At 45.6% G+C, this 18,951-nt stretch overlaps 2 protein-coding genes across 2 annotated transcripts; one reads left to right on the top strand and one right to left on the bottom strand.

Annotated features, from left to right (window-relative positions):
• Window positions 1–5,884: 5,884 nt before the first annotated feature.
• On the bottom strand, window positions 5,885–7,756 carry POMK (protein O-mannose kinase). The gene is made up of 2 exons (XM_084286839.1): window positions 7,381–7,756; window positions 5,885–6,828 (listed from the first exon to the last, which is right to left on the bottom strand). Exons 1-2 carry the CDS (start codon window positions 7,657–7,659, stop codon window positions 6,055–6,057), a joined length of 1,053 nt encoding a protein of 350 aa, XP_084142965.1. The 5' UTR covers window positions 7,660–7,756; the 3' UTR covers window positions 5,885–6,054.
• Window positions 7,708–18,094, top strand: HGSNAT (heparan-alpha-glucosaminide N-acetyltransferase). Its single transcript, XM_084286838.1, has 17 exons — window positions 7,708–8,063; window positions 8,143–8,276; window positions 8,690–8,811; window positions 9,719–9,788; window positions 10,345–10,414; window positions 11,509–11,615; window positions 12,066–12,142; window positions 12,751–12,781; window positions 13,684–13,844; window positions 14,360–14,475; window positions 15,164–15,285; window positions 15,572–15,698; window positions 15,844–15,930; window positions 16,364–16,441; window positions 16,575–16,645; window positions 16,775–16,887; window positions 17,893–18,094. The coding sequence occupies exons 1-17, from the start codon at window positions 7,818–7,820 to the stop codon at window positions 18,072–18,074; spliced, it is 1,914 nt and encodes a 637-aa protein (XP_084142964.1). The 5' UTR covers window positions 7,708–7,817; the 3' UTR covers window positions 18,075–18,094.
• Window positions 18,095–18,951: the final 857 nt, after the last annotated feature.

Here is an 18,951-nt window from a genome sequence, read left to right as displayed (position 1 = left end):
ATGACTCAAAACAGTAAATTAAACCCGATTTCACAGGGATTTTAAGCAGTTTCTCACAAAGCTGAGGTTCTTTGTTCATTTTTTTAGTATGTTTAACTTTCTGGTTCACAGGCCTGGCAAAGTGCAAAGAAATAGCATGGATCTTCTTTGTGTTTCACTACTACCTGTACACCTCACTTCCAATCAGGCTTCCTTGTACTGGATGTAGAGAAGGTACATTTAAGCTCTATTTTAAGGTGCTCTTTGTGTTAATCCTGCAGCTTCACCCTGGACACCCCAGGACTCAGCACCCAGGTTCCTTCTTGATGAAACCAAGGCCTGTATCCACAAAACATCACGTCAACTCTCAGCGTTTTCCTCCAGCACATAGGAATGGACTCTGGGTCACTCAGCAGGTGCTTGCTTTCTTTGAGTTAATTAAACGCTCAACTTAAAGCTCAGATAATCCACCCACCCCTAACCTAGAAGAGAGACAGAAACACTTTCTTCCCCCACATATCCCTCTGAAGTTAGCAAATGTTAAGCTGTGGGTAGGACGGGGTTAGGTTGTGTAGGACGGGGTTAGGTTGTGGAACACAATGTTTGCTGCTGTGGTGAGTATAACAGCTTTGCAAACTTGAGAGCAAGGAGTGATCTCTCACTTGCTGGCCTTCTGCAATAGGATTTTTGGGTGTATAGGCCTTCAGTATGACTTTCTTTAGGAATCTGGCTCAAAATCCAAAGCTGGTAGACTCCAAAGCTAGGTTAGCTTGCCTTGGTACGTTGTCCTTTCCTTTTGTAGCCTGGGCTTTTCTTTTAGACTTAGGCTCCTGAGCACCTTCAGAAATTGGAGCATAAGCTGCTGTTGAATTTGGTCAGAGCAAAGTCAGGCCTTGTAGTTGTAGTTGTGTGCCATATGTGACCTGTCCTTGCAGATTATGTAGTTTATTTGTAGTTTGGATGAGGTGGAATGGAACAGCCAGTCCTGGGGTATGCTGCTAATGCAAGAGGAGGACATTAGTTATTTTCTGTTTCTTATTCTAAAGCTTTTAGAGAGCAGACTGTAATTTTGTGCTATGCCTGTGTAGCCTTTGACCTCCAGCATCCTGGCCTGTGATCAAAGCATGTCGGCACCAAACTAATAATAATAATAATAATAATAATAATAATAATAATAATAATAATAATAATAATAATAATAATAATAATAATAATAATATATGGCATGTCACAAGCTGTTCTGACAAAATTTAGCCAGTGGGGACCTAAGCTCAGTGGCTTGGTTATTAGCATTGCACAGTACCAAATATACCTTTCAGCTATAGTGAAACTACACAATCTCTCACAGGAACCAGCTCTCAGGGGAAAAAAAAAAAATGGATAGCTGCGTGATTTAATTTTTTTTAAATCCCTGCTTTTTCAAAAGTGGGAACTTTGATCATTCCATGGAGAAATCTATCCATAGTCCCATAGAAACACTGAGAGAATTGCTGAAAAATCTTCCAACTCTACAGGGAAAGAATTCACTTTCTGAAAGTCCTTAGCATTTATCAACTACTATAGATTTGACTGAAAGCTGCTGAACATTTGACAGCTTTGAAAATCCAGTTACTTCCTATACAAAATGTGCATGCTGGAAACAGAAAGCTTTCTTTTCAAAATTATGGCCAAGGAATCTGAGTGTGTCTGTATATAAAAAATATATAATTTTTAATGGATTTTGAGTTACCCTGGGCTAAACAGAATCAGAAATTGCTGAGACATAAATATCATTGTAATGTAAATATATTCACCATTTAATCCTGATAAATACTGGATTATAGACTTCAGAACACAGACTGGCAATTATTGGAAATCATGTGGTCATCTCAAGTATACAGTATTTCAATTAAAATAAAACCACAGAATCCTTTTTCTTTTTAAAAAGTACCATCTACCATATAATTTATTTGGTTGAACTCTACAAATATATGCATTATATCATGCTAGAAGAACTTGAGAACCACTTTTTTCTTGTTCCCAGGGTCTCTCAACTATTGGTAAGACATTACAGTCATAATGATAGAATCAGTTTACAGTTGCAAGTTCTGCCAAATATCTCACAATTATATTTTGTGAACAACACTGCCTCTGTTTCACAGAGATAATGATCTGATATTTTGTTTATGTGGCACCAAAGGAAAACATTGGTTTAGCATTGTGATAGAATTTCAAAAAGTTGGTGTGGTATTCTAAACTTCTGATACATTTAATAGTTACCACTGCATTAAATACAGAGTAGCAGAGTAGCATGGATTTTGAAAGTATCCCTCAAAAAAAAAAAAAAAAGGCTTTGTTCAATTAAATAAAGATGTGCCCACTTCATGTCTTCAGCATGTACCCAGACCTCAATAGCAGCTGGTGTGGATCTGCATACAATACCGTCTACATCTGATGGTGTTGAAGATGCAGATGAGTTGCTGTAAAGGCTGCTCACCTGGATTCCTGGATTTAGGATTATAGGACTGTTTTTAGGATGTGACCTGAAACTTGCGTCACACAAATTGAAACACTACATCAAACTTCAGCTACCAAGGAGCCTGCTGCTAGCAAGCAGTTTGGAAAAACAAAATAAAACAAAACAAACGAGAGAAAGAAAACACACACTAACCAGCATAACCTTGACAGTGCTATTCTTTGGATGATCTTGAGGAGAAAAAGAAAGCAGTGGGCCCAAACTGAATCTGATACTCTGCTCTGAGACAGTTTCCATTCTGTGTCCTGTGGTACAAACCATACCCAGTAAGCCCTAAACCTTATTGGGAAATCCGTTGGGAATTTGTTCTGGCAACTGTGTAGGACCAAGGGCAGAGTGAGTGGAGCCCGTACCAGCAGCGGGACCTGGTGCCCTGACACAGTTGGCATCAGCAGCCAGGTTGTCAGCAGGCTCAGCTGGCACGTCCTCGCTCTACCTGACTCCTCTGCTGCTGGCACAGCAGTGCCCCATCTGGGAAGCCAGCAGGTTTCCAGCTGAGACCCTGGTGCTATTTCTTAAGTCAGGGAGACAGCTTCTGCTTTGGTTGTCTCTCCGGCTGGCTGGGCTGGGCAGGATGTGTTCTGGGGGTGGAAGAGGGGGCATTGCCCACCAGACATAAAACGGTTGCTTGTACCGAGGCAGAAAAGCCCCGAGATGTTTGCCAAGGCTGTCACTGATGGTGAAAACTGGAACGGCCAGAAGAGAGAATTAGGCAGAGAGGAGGCAACTGCACGTAGGGCTGTCCTGCTTCTTCTTCCCTTTCCATGAACCCTTGCCTAGACTCCAGTTAAGGGAAAAGGAGCTGGAAACGAGGGAAGAACAGGGTTCATGATATCTTGAGATAGTGGAAGGGGCTCAATGGGAAGAACAGAAAGAAGAAGAGCCTGCAAACTCCTCTGATTTTACTGAAAGGGTAGAAGGAGGTGACACTCAACCTCGGTTGAGGTTGGACCAGGCTGTGATTAAAAAGGATGGTAACTTACACAAGAAGGGGAGGTGGCCCCTTCGTGTGGGGTGGCTCTTCTGACAGCCCTTACATCTGTCTTGGTACTACGGGCTTAAAAATGCAAACACAATGCCTTCTTTCAGGGGAATATTGAAATATGCTAGCAAAGGGCTGACTCCAAGGCCAGATCCTGGCTATCTTTGGGCATGAGAGACTGCAGCCGCTACCTCGAGCTAAGCTGACCTTCGTGCTGCCATCTAGTGTTCCCCCGTAGACAGAAACGACATCCCTGAAACAAAATCCTAAAGTTTCATAACGCTGTGTTCAGAAAAATGCAATTTATTCTTGCTGAAGTACAACACACAAGCTGAGTAGGAGGGAACGGGGAAGAGATGTGGAGGACCCAATGCTAAGGGTGAATGTTTAGAGCAACATCATATTTTCTTTTTAATTTGTAACTATTTCACCCAGGCAAGGGGTTATCTTACCTTATCTCCAAGGCAAGATAATTATTCAGAACGAGAATTTGTTACCATTTATTGTTCACTCTGGGAAATTAATAAGGCTGCTTGCAAGGCGCAACAGAAGAGCAAGAATCCAAGCAGAAGCTTAACTGAGAGACCAGCATGAGAAGCCTGGCAGGTTCTTCTTGTCTGTCCTTGCAACTGCCATAAAAGACAGACAGCATATTTACTTCCCAGCCATCAGGTGCCGATTTTTCTTTCAAGTACACATAATGGCTTACAAGAGGTAACGATGCTTCTGGGGAGATGCAAAGGATCTGACCCTTTCCCTTCAAAGTTTGATCCCTGGCTTCAAGGACCTATAATAGGATGCTTTTCCAATCGTTGCACATCCTGGCTTCATGCTGGATCTGTAGAAACTTGATTAACCCTATTAATAACTCACGGGATGGATGATATAATTACAGCAGAGACAGCATTCTTTTCTCCTCATTTTTTTAAGGTGTTTTGAGTCAAAGTCCAACACAAACATGAAGCATCCAAAGTTTTTGGAGACTGCAACTTCTGAGCTCTGATTCCTGACAACTGGAGCAGGAAAACCACCAGGAAGAGGTCTGCTGGCTAGGACTGCACAGCTGGAAAATGGCAAAAACAGCTAATTTAAGAAAATAGACTGCCTACTGGGAAAGGAAAGCCACAATGCCTTTGAAGGAATCCTGCTGGCATTATTTGGCATCAGGTATGAATTTTGTAATTTGCAGGGCAGTTTCCCTATTTACAATAAAATTGTGGTAGCAGTAGAACACATGTATTTGAACACAATGTATAAAAACTGACTGTTTTCCCAGGGCAGTTACAACTTTGCTTGTTTAGATGAAGAGGAATATCAGCATGGCAAGGAACGGAAACAAACTCCTCGGCAGAAAGGACAGTGTACTTCTCTGCTTACAAATCACCTCTCAAGTTGACAACAGGAAAGTTGTCTCCGGCCCTAACATCTTTCAGAGACCTTGTCCACAGAACAGAAAGTCCTCAGGTGTGTAATGGTAATTCTCTTTTTTTTGTTTTGTTTTGTTTTGTTGTGTTGTGTTTTGTTTGTTGTTTTTTTTTTCACCAAGAAAACAGCTAAATCCCAGTCCCACCAAACAGGGCCTACTGCTGGATTAAGGCAGCATGATTCTCCTTCTCCAGCTGTTGGTACCAGGCTGTAACATCCATACTAGTACCAGAAGCTTTCTCCTAAACTCACTGAACAAAACAAACAAACAAAACCTAGCCTTTTTTTTTTTTTTTTCCTGCTGAACAGAGTTCAGATTAAAAAATGAATTAGAAAAGATCCAGAGACTCCCGTGTTACAGTTTTGTATCCAGAGGGCCTGGCTGAGAACACTATGAGGGCAAATGCTTGAAAATCAGGGCAATGCATCTTTAAGCAGTATCTGCGGGATCTGCATCATCTGCTTGCTTACAAAATAGTGACATGCCGTTTAGTGGGGCATGGGGCCCACAGAACAATCTCTGTAAGAGCAGCCTTATTCCCCATCCAGCAGGGAGGCTGGGCACAGTGGTTGGGAATCTGGCATCAGGGTTCACCAAAATCTAAAGTGAACTGAGGTACTCATTTTTGAGTGACCACTGCTTTTACTCCGTAGGGAAGTGAGTGAGGGCTTTGTGGATAAGACATGGGCCAAAGCCACTGGAATCAGCACAGATCTTGAGAGGGGCACGCCATGGTCTCTGCTCCCCAGTCCTGTGCCAATCAGTTTAACTTGGCCAGTATTTCTTTTTTAAAGAACTTTTTTTCTGTGAAAATGTTTTGTGTGTGTGTGTGTATTAGGAGTTTTCATGTAAATGTCACAAAAGAAAATTTCTGTTTCTTCAGAGACCAATTTTGCCCCATACTCATGAAACTTAATTTCTCTCCCTAATCCTCTTCCAGTGATAGATCAAACATGTAAATGGAAAACTTGCACAGCACAGCTCCAGCATTGGGTGGATAACTTTTAATCAAAAGGTAAAAGTACAAAGTTTTTTTTTTCTTTTTTTTTTTTCTTTTTTTTTATCTTCTCAGTTTCCAGGACAGAGGTTTTGCCCTTCAGGCAAGCTAAATAAATAAGATCAACTTCAGTCTACCGTTTGTCTCATGATTCATTATAACATTTCCCTAGTACCAGGCATGGCCACCTCCCGAATCAGCAGAGTTAAAACTTTCCTGTAGGTGTCTAAGATCTCTTGGGCAGAAGGCCTTTTGGCTGGGTCCTTCCTCTTACATGCTGCATGGATGTCAAACAAATGCAGTCGCACAATGTCACTCCCTTCAACGTGGCCCAAGAAAAAATTGGAGACATCTGGGATTTTCCAGATGTCTGTTTTCTCATCATAGGGAGGCATGAGGTCATCATCGAACGGCACATCCTCTCCATAGGGCCACCGCTGCTCGGGAGCTACAAACTCGCCTCGCAGCTCACGATGACCACACTTCACCAGCCTGCCACTGCTCTTGTTCACGAGAGGCAGAGCATCCAAATCATTCACCACGACGTGAAAGTCACTTGTCAGGAGGTACTGAGAGAGCACCTTGTCCAGATCATTCGAATCGCACATCACTAAGGTGCCCAGAGGGCTGCTGTGCAGGTAGCGAATGATGCTCACGTAGTCTATGGCAAGCATCAGCCTGCGATGCCAGGTGTTCATGCCCTTGTATTTGGGGATGTGGAGAGTTTCATTCAAGCCCCTCAGGGAGCCTAGAGGATGGTACTCGGTGAGGATTGTGAACTGCTTCTCACAGTAGCCAAGCAGACGGACAACGTGCCTGCTTTGTAGTGCTTTCAGCATCTTTAGTCCATGGAGGAAGTCGTCCTTCAGCTCTATGTTGGTGAGCTGTGACAGAACCACTTTGTTTTCCTTCCACTCAGAAAGAAAGACCTGAGAACACAGAAGAGACAAGTAAGACATGCGGAGACACTTCATACACCATCACCAGCTGCTGCTGGCCTGCTAGTGACTGCATGGTCACAACTACCAACTACAGTCACCGGCACAAGTCCTACACTGATGCCCAACCATTACACCGTGAGCTTCAGCTCTAGGTTGGCTGTGTACCTGTCGCAGCAAGCCCTTCCTCACGTTGTAATTACAACACATGATGGATGCACCATGATTTCCTGGGTTTTCTTTGGAATGGGCACTGCAGATGAATTAAATGATTGAGTGCTTTCATACGTGATTTCAAGGTGTGGTGGGCAGCCTTGCTCTGCCACAGCCACATCAGGCTCCGCGAGCACTGCACCCATCCCCGCCGCGTGTCATTCGGTGCGAGCGAGGAACCTCTTGCCATAGGCCTCAGGATGTCTGCAGCAACTAGCTGCTGTGAGGGCAGTTATACAGCAGCATGGGCATTAATTAGTGAAATTAGTTAACAGGGAAAGCCTTTGCTAGTTTACCCACAGGAGAGAAGAAAAGAGAGACCCAACTCACCTTTTTCACAGCTCCCTCACCAACACACTTGAGCTTCCTGACTTCCCTATTGATGGCTTCGCAGGAGAGCCAGGGGGAACAATTTTTCACCGAACCCAGCCTGAAGTACCCGAAAGGGCAGAGGCTGGGCTCCGCTTCAGCACGGCCGGACGAGCCGCGGAGCTCGCTGAGGTAGAGGTAGAGCAGGGCGTTAAGGAGCAGCACCAGCAGCACCAGCAGCGCCGCCGACGCCTCGCGGGGCGGCGACTCCCTTTTCGCCGAGTGCGGCTTCTTTTCCATGGCCGCACCTCCGGCATCAGACCCAGAACCGACAGCCGGGGGCTCCCCGGGCCCGGCCGGGCTCCCCGGGCCGGCGGTGGCCGGGCGGGGAGCGGCGATGGCGGTGTCGGAGCCGCCCCGGGGCGGAGCGGAGCGCAGCGGCGCAGGGCGGCCACAAAATGGCGGCGGCGCTGGCTGCGGCCGTGGCGGCGGCGCTGGGCGCGCTGCTGCTGGCACCGGGCGGCACCGAGCCGCCTGGGGATGGCCCCGCAGCCGCCTCCGCCTCCTCCTTCTCCTCACCCTGGGGGGCTGCGGAGCGGTGGAGGCCTCCGGGGGTCAGGATGGATCAAGCCCTGCTGCTGGTCCGCAACGAGCTGCCCGAGCAGGGCCTCCGCCTGCTCGCCCGCTGCGGTGCCTGCCACAGGGTGAGGGGGCACGGCTGGGTGCTGCCCGCCACGCAGCCTGCCCGCCGCTTCGCCTCCTCACCCTCTCCTTCCTCCGCAGTGCGCCTACCAGCTCCTGGCCGTCCTCCCGCCGAGAGGAGACGGGGGCCCGGGCAAAGCGGTGGTGGTGGTGGACACGCAGCACCCGCTCAGCCTGCTGCTCAGCGGCTCCCTGGCCGGCAGCGAGCTCTGCAAGTATGTGCGCAGCCCCCCGGGAACGCCGCCGGCCAGCCTCTGGGTCGTCGTGGGGCTTGGTTTGCTGCTGGGGTTTTTGTGCCTCCAGCAGTGTGGCTCCTTCGCCTCTTTCGTGGCTGTGGAGACCTGGAGTTCGGCCATCCCGCAGCCACTCTGCCAGCCGGTCACCGTGCTGTAATGGGTCTAGGCACAAGCAGGATCTAGAGCTCTGTGTGTGGGGCCAGCCTACGCCAAAGCCTGGTTCTGCTCGCAAAGGGACTGGTGGTTTGGGACGATGGGCGATGCCACAGGGGGAAGCGCATGTGTTGGACTAGGGGGGGGTGATGCTTGGCTTACAGCCCCCCATGTACCACTATGGCACCCGCACGTAGTGGTAATAGCCAAGCAGCTTTCGTTTCTTTTATCCGTTGCAGGATTCAGTATCATTTTGGAGAATTTGGCAATTACTCCCTGGTGATAAAGACCCTAAGCACAAGCACCAAAACAGTTTCTTGTGATGTAGTCATCAACGAAGGCCCCATCAACAGTTACCTCCGTATGTAACGTTCTGCTTTCCCCTTTCATTCTAGAACCTGCATGTCTCCCAGCAAAACCTGCTTCGTAAAAATGCATTACTGAAGATGTGTCTTGGGCCTGCTCCTCTCCTCTCTCTGCATCTTGCCTCCTTATGTTTTATATCCCAGCCTCAAGGCCAGCATCAGGCCTGTTTGCACAAGGCACTGCATGACCACAACCTTTTTGGAGCAGGGATTAGCCCAGAAAAATTGGGGGGTATTTGTCCAGAGGGAGATGTTTTCATTGTTAGTTCCTCTTTCCCTGCATGCTTTTGAACATACACAGGATCCTGGTTCTTCTTCCCTCTGTCCTGTTTGTCTCACAAAACGGGAAATAAGCCGTACAGTGTTTGGATTTCTGCTTCTTGTTGTGCTTTTAATTTTAAACCTCATGTCTTGCTTTTTCGTTCATCATTTTTTTTCCACATCTGTTTTGAACTCTTGCCTTTGTCTCTTTCCATCATTGTCCTTTGCATTAGGTTATACTTCTGTCCAGTTCTCAAACTGGAAAGAAAAACCCTCTGTGCTTGCAAACTCAGTTTATTACCTTCTCCTGTCCTCTTCACGTTGAGGCTGTTTCTAAATTCCTAGTTTCTTCGTTAAAACTTATGGCACATCAACTCTTTCCTCACCACTGCCTTGTGGTGCAGTGTGGATTCATTTAGCCTCTTTTATGCCAAAATTTGCAGTCACTAATCACTAGCCTGTTTCTGTTTTGTTTTTCTCTCTCTGGGTCTCAGGCTGGGGATATGTATTGTGTGGAGGAAGTGGCGTGATGGGGGTGGATTGGGCTGGTTGTCGCATTTATGTCACACTTGGCCAAATCCTGGCTGCTGAGTGGTGGTGGTGTACAAGATACAGAGTTGTGTTCTTCTCTCTTTCGTGTAGCTATTCTCTTTGCTTTCCTGGTCTATATGGGAATCCTTGCTATCCTGATCACCGGGCGCCTTGTTATGAAGTAAGTGAACAGCACTGTAACACCTCCTTGCATGTGAAATGGGGCCACCAATTTAAAAGCAGGCATCCTAGCATGGTAGCATTTTGAAGTCCTTGCCTGCAGATCAGGTATCTTGCAGCCATGCTACCTCGTGTGCAGAGCAGTTGCTGGAGAGCAGCTGACATTTGCTGTAAGCTGATGCACACCCTGCCTCACCCTCTGTGACTTGTTCCTGGGCATAGCCCTGAATCAGCAGTACAAGGCCATGGCACCTAAGCGTCATAACAGATGCAGCTGTTGGTCCTGTGTACTGGGTGACGTGAGTTGTCCCTGCCTGTGAACAACCTGAGAATAAAGGTCCCAAACCTGAGCTTGTGGCAGTGTCGTCAGGTAACTGGATTTAACTGGGGTCACAGGTACTGGCTGCACATCAGTGTTACATATGTGAGCTGGGAAAGCAGGAATAAAGGCTGTCCCAGCTTTTGATTTGCACTGCTAAACAGTTGAAATGAAGATGAAATTGACTGTAAAGTGCCTTTTGTTTTGTTTTGTCTTTTAAACTGTTACTAATTTTCAGAATTGATCCAGTCAGAAACTGGGTTTACAAGAAACTGAACCCTAGGGAAACTGATCGTCTGATTAATTCTGTGAGTGACCAAATTTACATTCTGTAGTATTTCTGCCTCAGAGTAACACATGCTATCTGGGCATCTGGGGACTCATTTAGTAACAGTCATTCTTCCTGCATGTGTGTTCCCTTTGGCAAATCTTATACTGGTACCAGACAGGCAATTTTATTTCAACAGAGTGCTGAGCAGGGTTTCCACACAAGCATTGTGGATTTCTAACAGAGCTCTTGCAAGTCTTGAACATCCAGCTTTATGCCCTCTTTAGTCCCCTTGAAGGAAATGTGTCAGTGAAAACATTGTCCCCATCTGATACAAGCCATGTAAGGGCAGGGAGGGAATACCAACTTTTGTGTTTGCTTGCAGCACAACAGGAATTTTGGTAGGAGCTACACCTAAGATTTCTCTGGCTGCCCTAGAGCTGGCATTTCTGTGGGCCCTGTTTTGTACTAAAACGTAGATGGATTGTTGCTGTCTGGGCTTCGCATCTAGGAGGTCCAAACCTGCCTGGAGTCAAAAGAGCTGGGAGCAGAGCTCTGCAGCAATTCTTGTTGTTTACCTCTGATTATCTGTGTTACAGCAGTGTCTGCTTCTTTGTGCTGTCATTGGAGCTGATCAGAGTGGTTTACGGAACTGGACTGGAAAGCAGCCAGTCCTGCTTTTAAAAGGATTCATTTTCTGCTGGTTTAGCTCTCTAAACTTGTCTCTGAAGTGTCGGACAAGTGCCGATGCAGTGGGATGGGACTGATCCTGTTGATGAGAGTCAGCAGCTGGATCTGCTCAGCTGTGCTGTAAAGCAGCACTCACAGTGCCGGCAAGTCTGTGGCTGATTTGGACTGGACCCAGCTCTCATGAGTCTCAAACACAGGCTCTTTTCAGTGGATTATTATTTCCACCCTGGTCAAAGGTGGAGTGTGGAGCATCTACATTTTTCTGTCAAATACATGTATTGCAACACAGGGGAGCCACCAGGAGGTTAGAAATAGCAGAGAGGGGAGTAAAAAGAAGAGGAGGATGGGGACAACAAAGAAAAAGGCAGTATGCAGAAGTTTGCATTTGCTGACCCCTGTTCCATAGGCAGCTGCTGACTTCATGTGTCTGGTTCGTTCCTGTAGGAGCTGGGATCCCCAAACACAACGGACTCCGTTAGCAGTGATCCTGCCCCGCGTTTGTGGAGCGCAACCTCTCGCCAGCGCCTGCGTTCCCTGGACACGTTCCGAGGGTGAGCATAAGATTTACCCTAAAGCAGCTCTTCCAAGGGGAACTAGATTTTTCCAATGATGGATTGACAGCGTATGGAAATACACAGCAGAGCAACAGACAGATCAAGCACGTCTGTTTTACTCAGAAGAGAATCAAGGTTTTAATTCTTGGGCTTTCTGAAACACTTTGCCTTTGATCTAGTTTGAGGAAACATTAAAGTTGTGGTTCAGGGTGGAAGAGAACAACATACTTTGTGTGAAAGCACTGTGTGAAGGAGCTAACTTCGGTTCACCACCACCCATGACTGAAATGCTGCTTCCTGCTCAGCAAAGCTGGAAGCCTTGTACATAATATTGCTTTAAAAATAAAATAAACCAGATATCACAGTTAGAAATTTTTTAATGGGGTAAGCATTAGCTGTGTGTTCATACATGTATTTAATCAACATGATACTTTGTTGTCTTTTTAGGCTCTCTCTTATAATTATGGTGTTTGTGAACTATGGAGGAGGAAAATACTGGTTCTTCAAACATGAGAGCTGGAATGGTAAAGTACAACGGAGGCAGTTAACTCGTGTTTTAGCTACAGCAATATCTAGATACGGTTACCTGCTGCAATGTGCTGTTGCTTAATTGAAGACTAGGATGCTCTGCCAAGTTGCATGAACGCAGTATCTGGATCATCAGGGAGAAGCGATACACACAGTGACGGGATAATATCAAATCACAATCTGTTTGTAACCTTTTAATTTTTGACAGTTTAATATCTTTACCTTTTATTTTTAAGAACTACGGTCATTAAACAGTCTGGTACTGTGGCCAAGCCCACGGTGCTTGATGCTCTACATATACCATGCTGTGCTTGGCAAGCTGATGGGAAGGGGTCAGGCAGTGTGTTGCCCTAGTGGAGAATAGCAGGGATCCCATCCCCAAAACCTTTCCTGAGACACAGTTCTGACCCTACTTTTGGAGAATAGTAAAAGCATTGAAGCAAGATAATTAGCTCTTTGTAAGTTTTGCTTATAAAGTGTTTAGATACCGGGGTGTGAAAAAACTGCAAGCAGCCAGCCATTCCTCTGGAAACTCGACAATAATGCTGTTAAAATTTAGGGAAGGTTTGAGGTAAATAATGTGTTCCTTCTTATTTCTTTGTAGGATTAACAGTGGCAGATCTGGTTTTTCCATGGTAGGTCTTCCTGAAGAATAGTATGTCAAGTGATGTTAAGGGTTGTAAAGGGAACATTGCATGCGCCTTGCCTCCATGTGGAAATGGACTTGGAGGAGTGAATTTGCATTTAGCAGCTGATGGGAACTAGCCCCTCCTGATGACAGCAGGGTCTTTGTGAACCAGTAGAAGAGCCTTTGGCTGTCCCACATTCTCCTTTCTTTCCCCGTGCAGTGGCAGTGGGAAGCCTGGGGTTGTGCTGCCAGTGGAAGTGCAGTATTGCCTTGGAGCCCACTGCCACGCTGCTGTGTTGAAAGCTGTTAATTTGGCAACATTCAAAGCTTGGACTGATGATGAATGTGGATAATAAGTGTATCCGGAGATAAAACAGTCAAGGGAATTTTGGATTAAGCTAATCTCTCTATAACCAGATAATGATTCCACTGGGGAGCAATTATCCCATCTGCCCCTAGCATGCTTCTCTAAAATACGCAGTGGTTGTGGTTATTCTTGGAGATGGGAGCTGGACTGGGGCTGTGTGCCTAAGCTAGAGAGGAGGAGCAGGTCAGTTCTAAATTCAAATCATAATTTTGCAGCTTGTGCTTTACTCCTCTGAAGATGCTGATTTGATTTTAGGTCATGTAATATTTTGGTGGTGTATACATTGCTGCAGAAAGGTCATTGCTTTCCTGAACTTTTTTTTGTCCCAGCTGGGCAGTGAAGGAGATGGAAAGGCCCCTTTGTGCAAGCTCTGTTGTCTAGAAATTCCTCGCAATCAGAAGAGATGGATTTGTCCAGTTTCACTCAGGGCACACAGATGTCTGTTGGGCCAATGTGGGCTACTTCGTTAGAGAGTGTTAGCGTTTGCCACTGTACGTGTGAGATATTTCCCTGCTCCATTTCTCACCTGCTCTCTTCTCTAGGTTTGTGTTCATTATGGGCACATCGATATCGCTGTCACTGAGCTCCATGCTGAGGTGGGGAAGTTCCAAGCGGAAAGTGCTCGGGAAAATCCTCTGGAGGAGCTTTCTGCTGATCCTGCTGGGAGTCATAGTTGTGAATCCCAATTACTGCCTTGGGCCACGTAAGTGCAACTTACTCTCTTCCCATTTTCCACAACTGTAGGGCCAGGCTGATGAGAAAACACAGCCTTGCTGTACTGACCATCAGAACAAGGACAGTTCAGTGATGTCCTGTAGAGTGCTGTTCAGTTCTGCATTGCTGATTTTTCCCATCAGGTTTTACTGTCAGAAGTATCTGGTCAGCTAACACAGGCCAGTTTGCTTCTCTGTTATGCTTTTAAAAATGTTAAGTTAAAATAGGGTTCATAAAAATCATCTCATCCTGTAAGAGACTGACACCATTTTCTCAGAATCTCAGATCTCTTGATCCCTGTGCTGGGCAGTTTGTCATCTTAGTGTTGACTTTCCCAGGGTTATATTTTACAGAAAATGGGGTGGCAGAGTGGAGGTGTTCCACCTACCTGTGGGCACCATGGCTCTCAGCTCTGCCTGGGGAAGGGTAACTTAGTTTTAAGGATACAAATATTTACGTTAGAGCCTGTGTCTGCCCCTCTTTCACATTGCATGTGTTTTCCAGTGTCCTGGGAAAATCTGCGCATCCCTGGGGTGCTGCAGCGGCTGGGTCTGACGTACCTGGTGGTTGCTGCTCTCGAACTCCTGTTTACAAGAGCTGGGGCTGACAGTGGGACCTTGGTGAGTCACAGGGGGAGGTGACAAATGATACTGGATCCAAAGTGTTTGGGAGCTTTTTCTCTCGTTCAGGTACAAAGAACACACGAGAAACAGAAATGTAACATCTCTGATGCATTGCACGGCATGGCTTGGTGAAAACCTCAGGGAGTGTGCACCCTTCAGTGTCCCACTCTGCATTTTATTGCATCTAATTTTGCTTTATTTGAGGATTTCACTGATCCATTCTGATGGTGCTTAGAAGCAGGCACTCCCAGGCACTCTTGATGACTTTCCATTGCCAAGGGACCTGAGGGACAGGCATCTCTTTGCTGAGTCCTGTGGCCTGTGTTTTGTCCAGTTAATTTTGGCAGTGGTTTTTCACAGCAGGGGAAAGTAATACTGCTTTTTGGCTTTTCTGGAGTCTGTTTTCCCAAAAGGCTTTTGTTCTGCTCATGAATCAAAATTCCTTTCGACATTTTCCAAGCTGAAAAACATTGTGGGCTTTTGTTTTGGTTTGTTCCCCCCCCAGATAACTAAGTGTCTGGAAATCATTTATGAAAATGAAAGGTCCGTTGGCAGAATCCAGCTCTGCAACAACAACAGCTCCCTCTTGTATCTGGGGAGCTGCCTGTCAGGAAGTACAGGATGTCCCCAAAGGCATCTTTCTTATTTGCCAGTTAATGTTCCCCCTTCCCTTCGTTTCATGCAGGAGATGTCATGCCCTGCTCTGCAGGATATTCTACCCTACTGGCCCCAGTGGATTTTCATTCTGATGTTAGAAGTGATTTGGCTCTGCCTGACCTTTTTGTTACCCGTGCCAGGCTGTCCCAGGTAAGACTCAGACTACTTTCTCTGGGGCATCGGATTGTTTTCCTCCTGCCAGCTAGAAAATGTATTTTTTTAGTAAAGAAAGGACAAAGAGAAAAGCTTTTAGGGCAGCAGGCTCAAGGGAAGCGTTTATCATATTAAAAAGCTTTCTTTACTTTGGTACTAAAGTACGTGTGTACCTCTGGCCAGGGAAAACATCTAGCATTTACTGGGCTGGGCTGGTGGTCAGCTGCAATTCAGGTGGAGAGTGCCAACACTTAGTGCCATAACCTCTTTGTTCCTTTCCCAGGGGCTATCTTGGTCCTGGGGGCATTGGAGATTTTGGAAACTATCCTAACTGCACTGGAGGAGCAGCTGGTTACATTGATCGGCTGATTCTTGGAGAAAACCATATATATCAGCATCCCTCTTCTAGTGTAAGTAGCTTTGGGTTTGCAGGCTACCACCAAGTGCAGCTGTCAGGAGAGGCTTGGAAAGACAAGCGTGGTGTGGAGGGGGGTGGCAAAGAAAGGAGACGGGTTGCTTGGGTGTGCTCTAGTAAGTAACTGTTCTCTCTTCAAGGTACTCTACCAAACAACAATGCCATATGATCCAGAAGGGATCCTGGGGACCATAAACACCGTTCTTATGGCGTTTCTGGGACTGCAGGTACCTCTTTTCTTTCTGGCTTGACTTGAAGGAATCTTGGAAGTGGGGAGGCAACATGGTTTATTTATGGCTGACACTGGCTCTAATTAAACCTTTTTCAGAGCAGTGCTCTCAGGCCAATTTAGCCCGAGGTGAGAGCTACCCTGTGTTAACCTAACAAAGCTGCTCATCCCATTCTTCCCTATCGTAGGGAACGTAGCAGGGAAGGGAGATGAGGTGCACTTCTGCTTGGTGGGTTGGAGTTAGGTCTTTCCCCCATCTGTGTAGATTCTTTGCAGAGTTTCCATTCTGAGCTTTTCAGACCCTTGGCTGTTGTAAACCCTACTGGTGTTCCTTGCCTTAGCCCAGGTAGCTAGTGGCAGATACACATGGCTCTCAACATGTAGTTGCGTTTACAGGACTTAATTCATTTTTTGTATTCTGTTAATATTAGGCAGGAAAAATTATCTTGTCCTACAGAGACCAGCACAAACAGATTCTGAGTCGGTTCTTGATATGGAGCATAGTAATGGTAAGTCAGATATTTCACTTAGCACAGTCTAGGTATCGCTGGATAGCTCTCTAATAGACATATTTTTATTCAACACAAACTTTCTGAAATATGTTGCAGCTGTTATATAAACTTCAGCAACTTTCTATTCTAGGGAATTATTTCTGCTATCTTGACAAAATGTTCTAAAGAAGAAGGATTTATTCCCATAAACAAGAACTTATGGTAAGCAAAGAGCTTTTAGTATGACTTTGTTAAAGTGTTATTTTACCTAGGAGAAGGTTTTTCCTTTCTTACATTGCGAACTGTAAGCATCACATAAATCTCTAACCTTTCTACTGAAAATGCGTGTAGGTCTACATCGTATGTGACAACAATGAGCTGCTTTGCCTTCATCCTCTTATTACTGATATATTACCTTGTGGATGTCAAGAGACTGTGGTCAGGTGCTCCGTTTTTCTACCCAGGTCAGTAAAATCACAGCAGGAAACATATTTCTTCCTCTTCTTTCTGAACTATCCTGTTACGTTTTGTGCACTTCCTTTGTCTTAAAGGAGTTGGGATTTTGAATGAGGTACCCTGAAGGAGGCCAAAATTATTAAGTTGAGACAAATTTTTGCATAGAATTGGAGACCAGGCAAGAAATTTGAGAGATGAACTGCCAGTGTTTAAACAAGGGCTGGAAGCTGCTCTTGCCAAATGACTATTCTAAGTTTGGTCTCGAGTTCAGGTCCCAGGGAACAGCTGCCCAGCACCAAGAAAAATACCACAGCTGGCTCAGTTGGTTTGGACAGGACTGCTGAGACTTAGCTAACCTAGTGGGAAAGTCAGAGGCCTGTCAGCAGAGCAATACCACTTCTGAAGATCTGGAAGACGAAATCCCCTGGGCAGCCGCGTAGGTCCTGTCTCTGCGTTTTTAGATAAGCTGGTCTCCCAAAGCATCCCATTGTGGCTTTGACCACACTGGGCTCGTGACAAACATGTGAGGATAGAATGTGAACCCACAGCAGAGGGAACCTTTCTGCAGCTTTGGTATCTGGACAGGAAAATGAGTAGGGTGATGGCACAGTATCATGTCTCCTACCAGAAAACCCAGAGGCCTGAAGGGCAGTCAGCATTTGTTTGTAAAGGCAATAGATCTCACCAAATAGTTTGTCACTCAACCACGCTGAAGACAAAAACTGATTATTCTTGTCAATAAAATTGCAGGAGCACTAATCTGGTTATATTTTCAATTTAGGATATAGGTTATCTATGTTCCTTTTCAATACCCTTTTGGAGGGCTGAACCCCTCAGGCTGTGTTTGAAAGCAAACACACATGCATAGCACCCTCGGGGCAAGGAGCAGAGTTGTTGTGAGCTGTCATTGTCTCAGTGCCACTGTTTCATAAGCCTGGCATGCCTCTGCCTGCTTATTCTGAAGCAAGCTCGTACCTGCTCTTCCAGATGGCGTGACCTGTGCTTATTTTCAGGAATGAACTCCATCCTGGTCTACATCGGACACGAAGTGTTTGAAGACTACTTCCCTTTTAAGTGGAGGATGCGAGACAGTCAATCCCACGCGGAACACCTGACTCAAAACCTCATCGCAACAACTCTTTGGGTCATAATATCGTACGTACTTTACAGGAAAAGGATATTCTGGAAAATCTGATGGAGGTGGTCAGGGTGAAGTCAGCCTAGATGCTGACAGGGCAAGCCTGAAGCGTTGCCACTTCTGCTGGGCTATATTACTAAAAAGGGATCAGAGTTCAAGTTTACATTTCCATGGACATTGTGATCAAGACTTTTATGTGACTTAAAGGACCACATTTTAGTATTTAGCTAAAACTTACTAATCTGCGGCGGTTGTTCTATTTCTGTTTACTGTATTTTGTAAATATTTTACTGATCTCCCTCTTTTGTACAGAGAAATTGAATATATTGCAGTAGATGGGTATTTAAAGAAGGCCTGCTGGCACTCATGAAAGGAACTGGAAGGGATCTGGGTGGTGACTGCAAGGGATTATCAGAAGGGACTGTAGTAATAGTCATTACCAAAAGTAATGGCACCCACAGTGAGCAGTGTGCTGTGGGCATTCCTTTGTGCCATCATTTGTTCTGGGATCAAAAGCCAAAGCCTGCTGCCAGAGATCTCTTGTAATGGGTTATTAATTGGCATGCTGCTGCTGCTACAGGTTTAGCAGTCCACCTATGCCTGTGCTGGGCCTTTGTGTTACATATCTAGCATGAATGAGGTCTGAGTTTCACATGCTACACTCTTGAGAGTACAGAAAGACCACTTCCTATGCTCTTTATATAATCACTTTGTTAATATCGAAGTTCACTTGGATAAAAACTCTATAAAGGGATTTGTGGGAGGGTTCTGTATCTAAAAGCCAGCAATACAGAGAGAATTTGGCCAGAAAGTAAGAGGTAACAGACCGGTTAAATTCAATGTAAGATAACAACAGATCTTGGAAACTCAGGAAATTCATTTATGCTGTGTTTTCCAAACTAGTGCCAATAAAAAGCCTGAAATAAATACCTTA

This window comes from Netta rufina (genome assembly GCF_964035555.1).
Source record: "Netta rufina genome assembly, chromosome: 4".
Classification (NCBI taxonomy): Eukaryota; Metazoa; Chordata; class Aves; order Anseriformes; family Anatidae; genus Netta; species Netta rufina.
The sequence above is the reverse complement of the archived record's forward strand: the minus strand, read 5'-3'. Positions and strand labels throughout refer to the sequence as shown.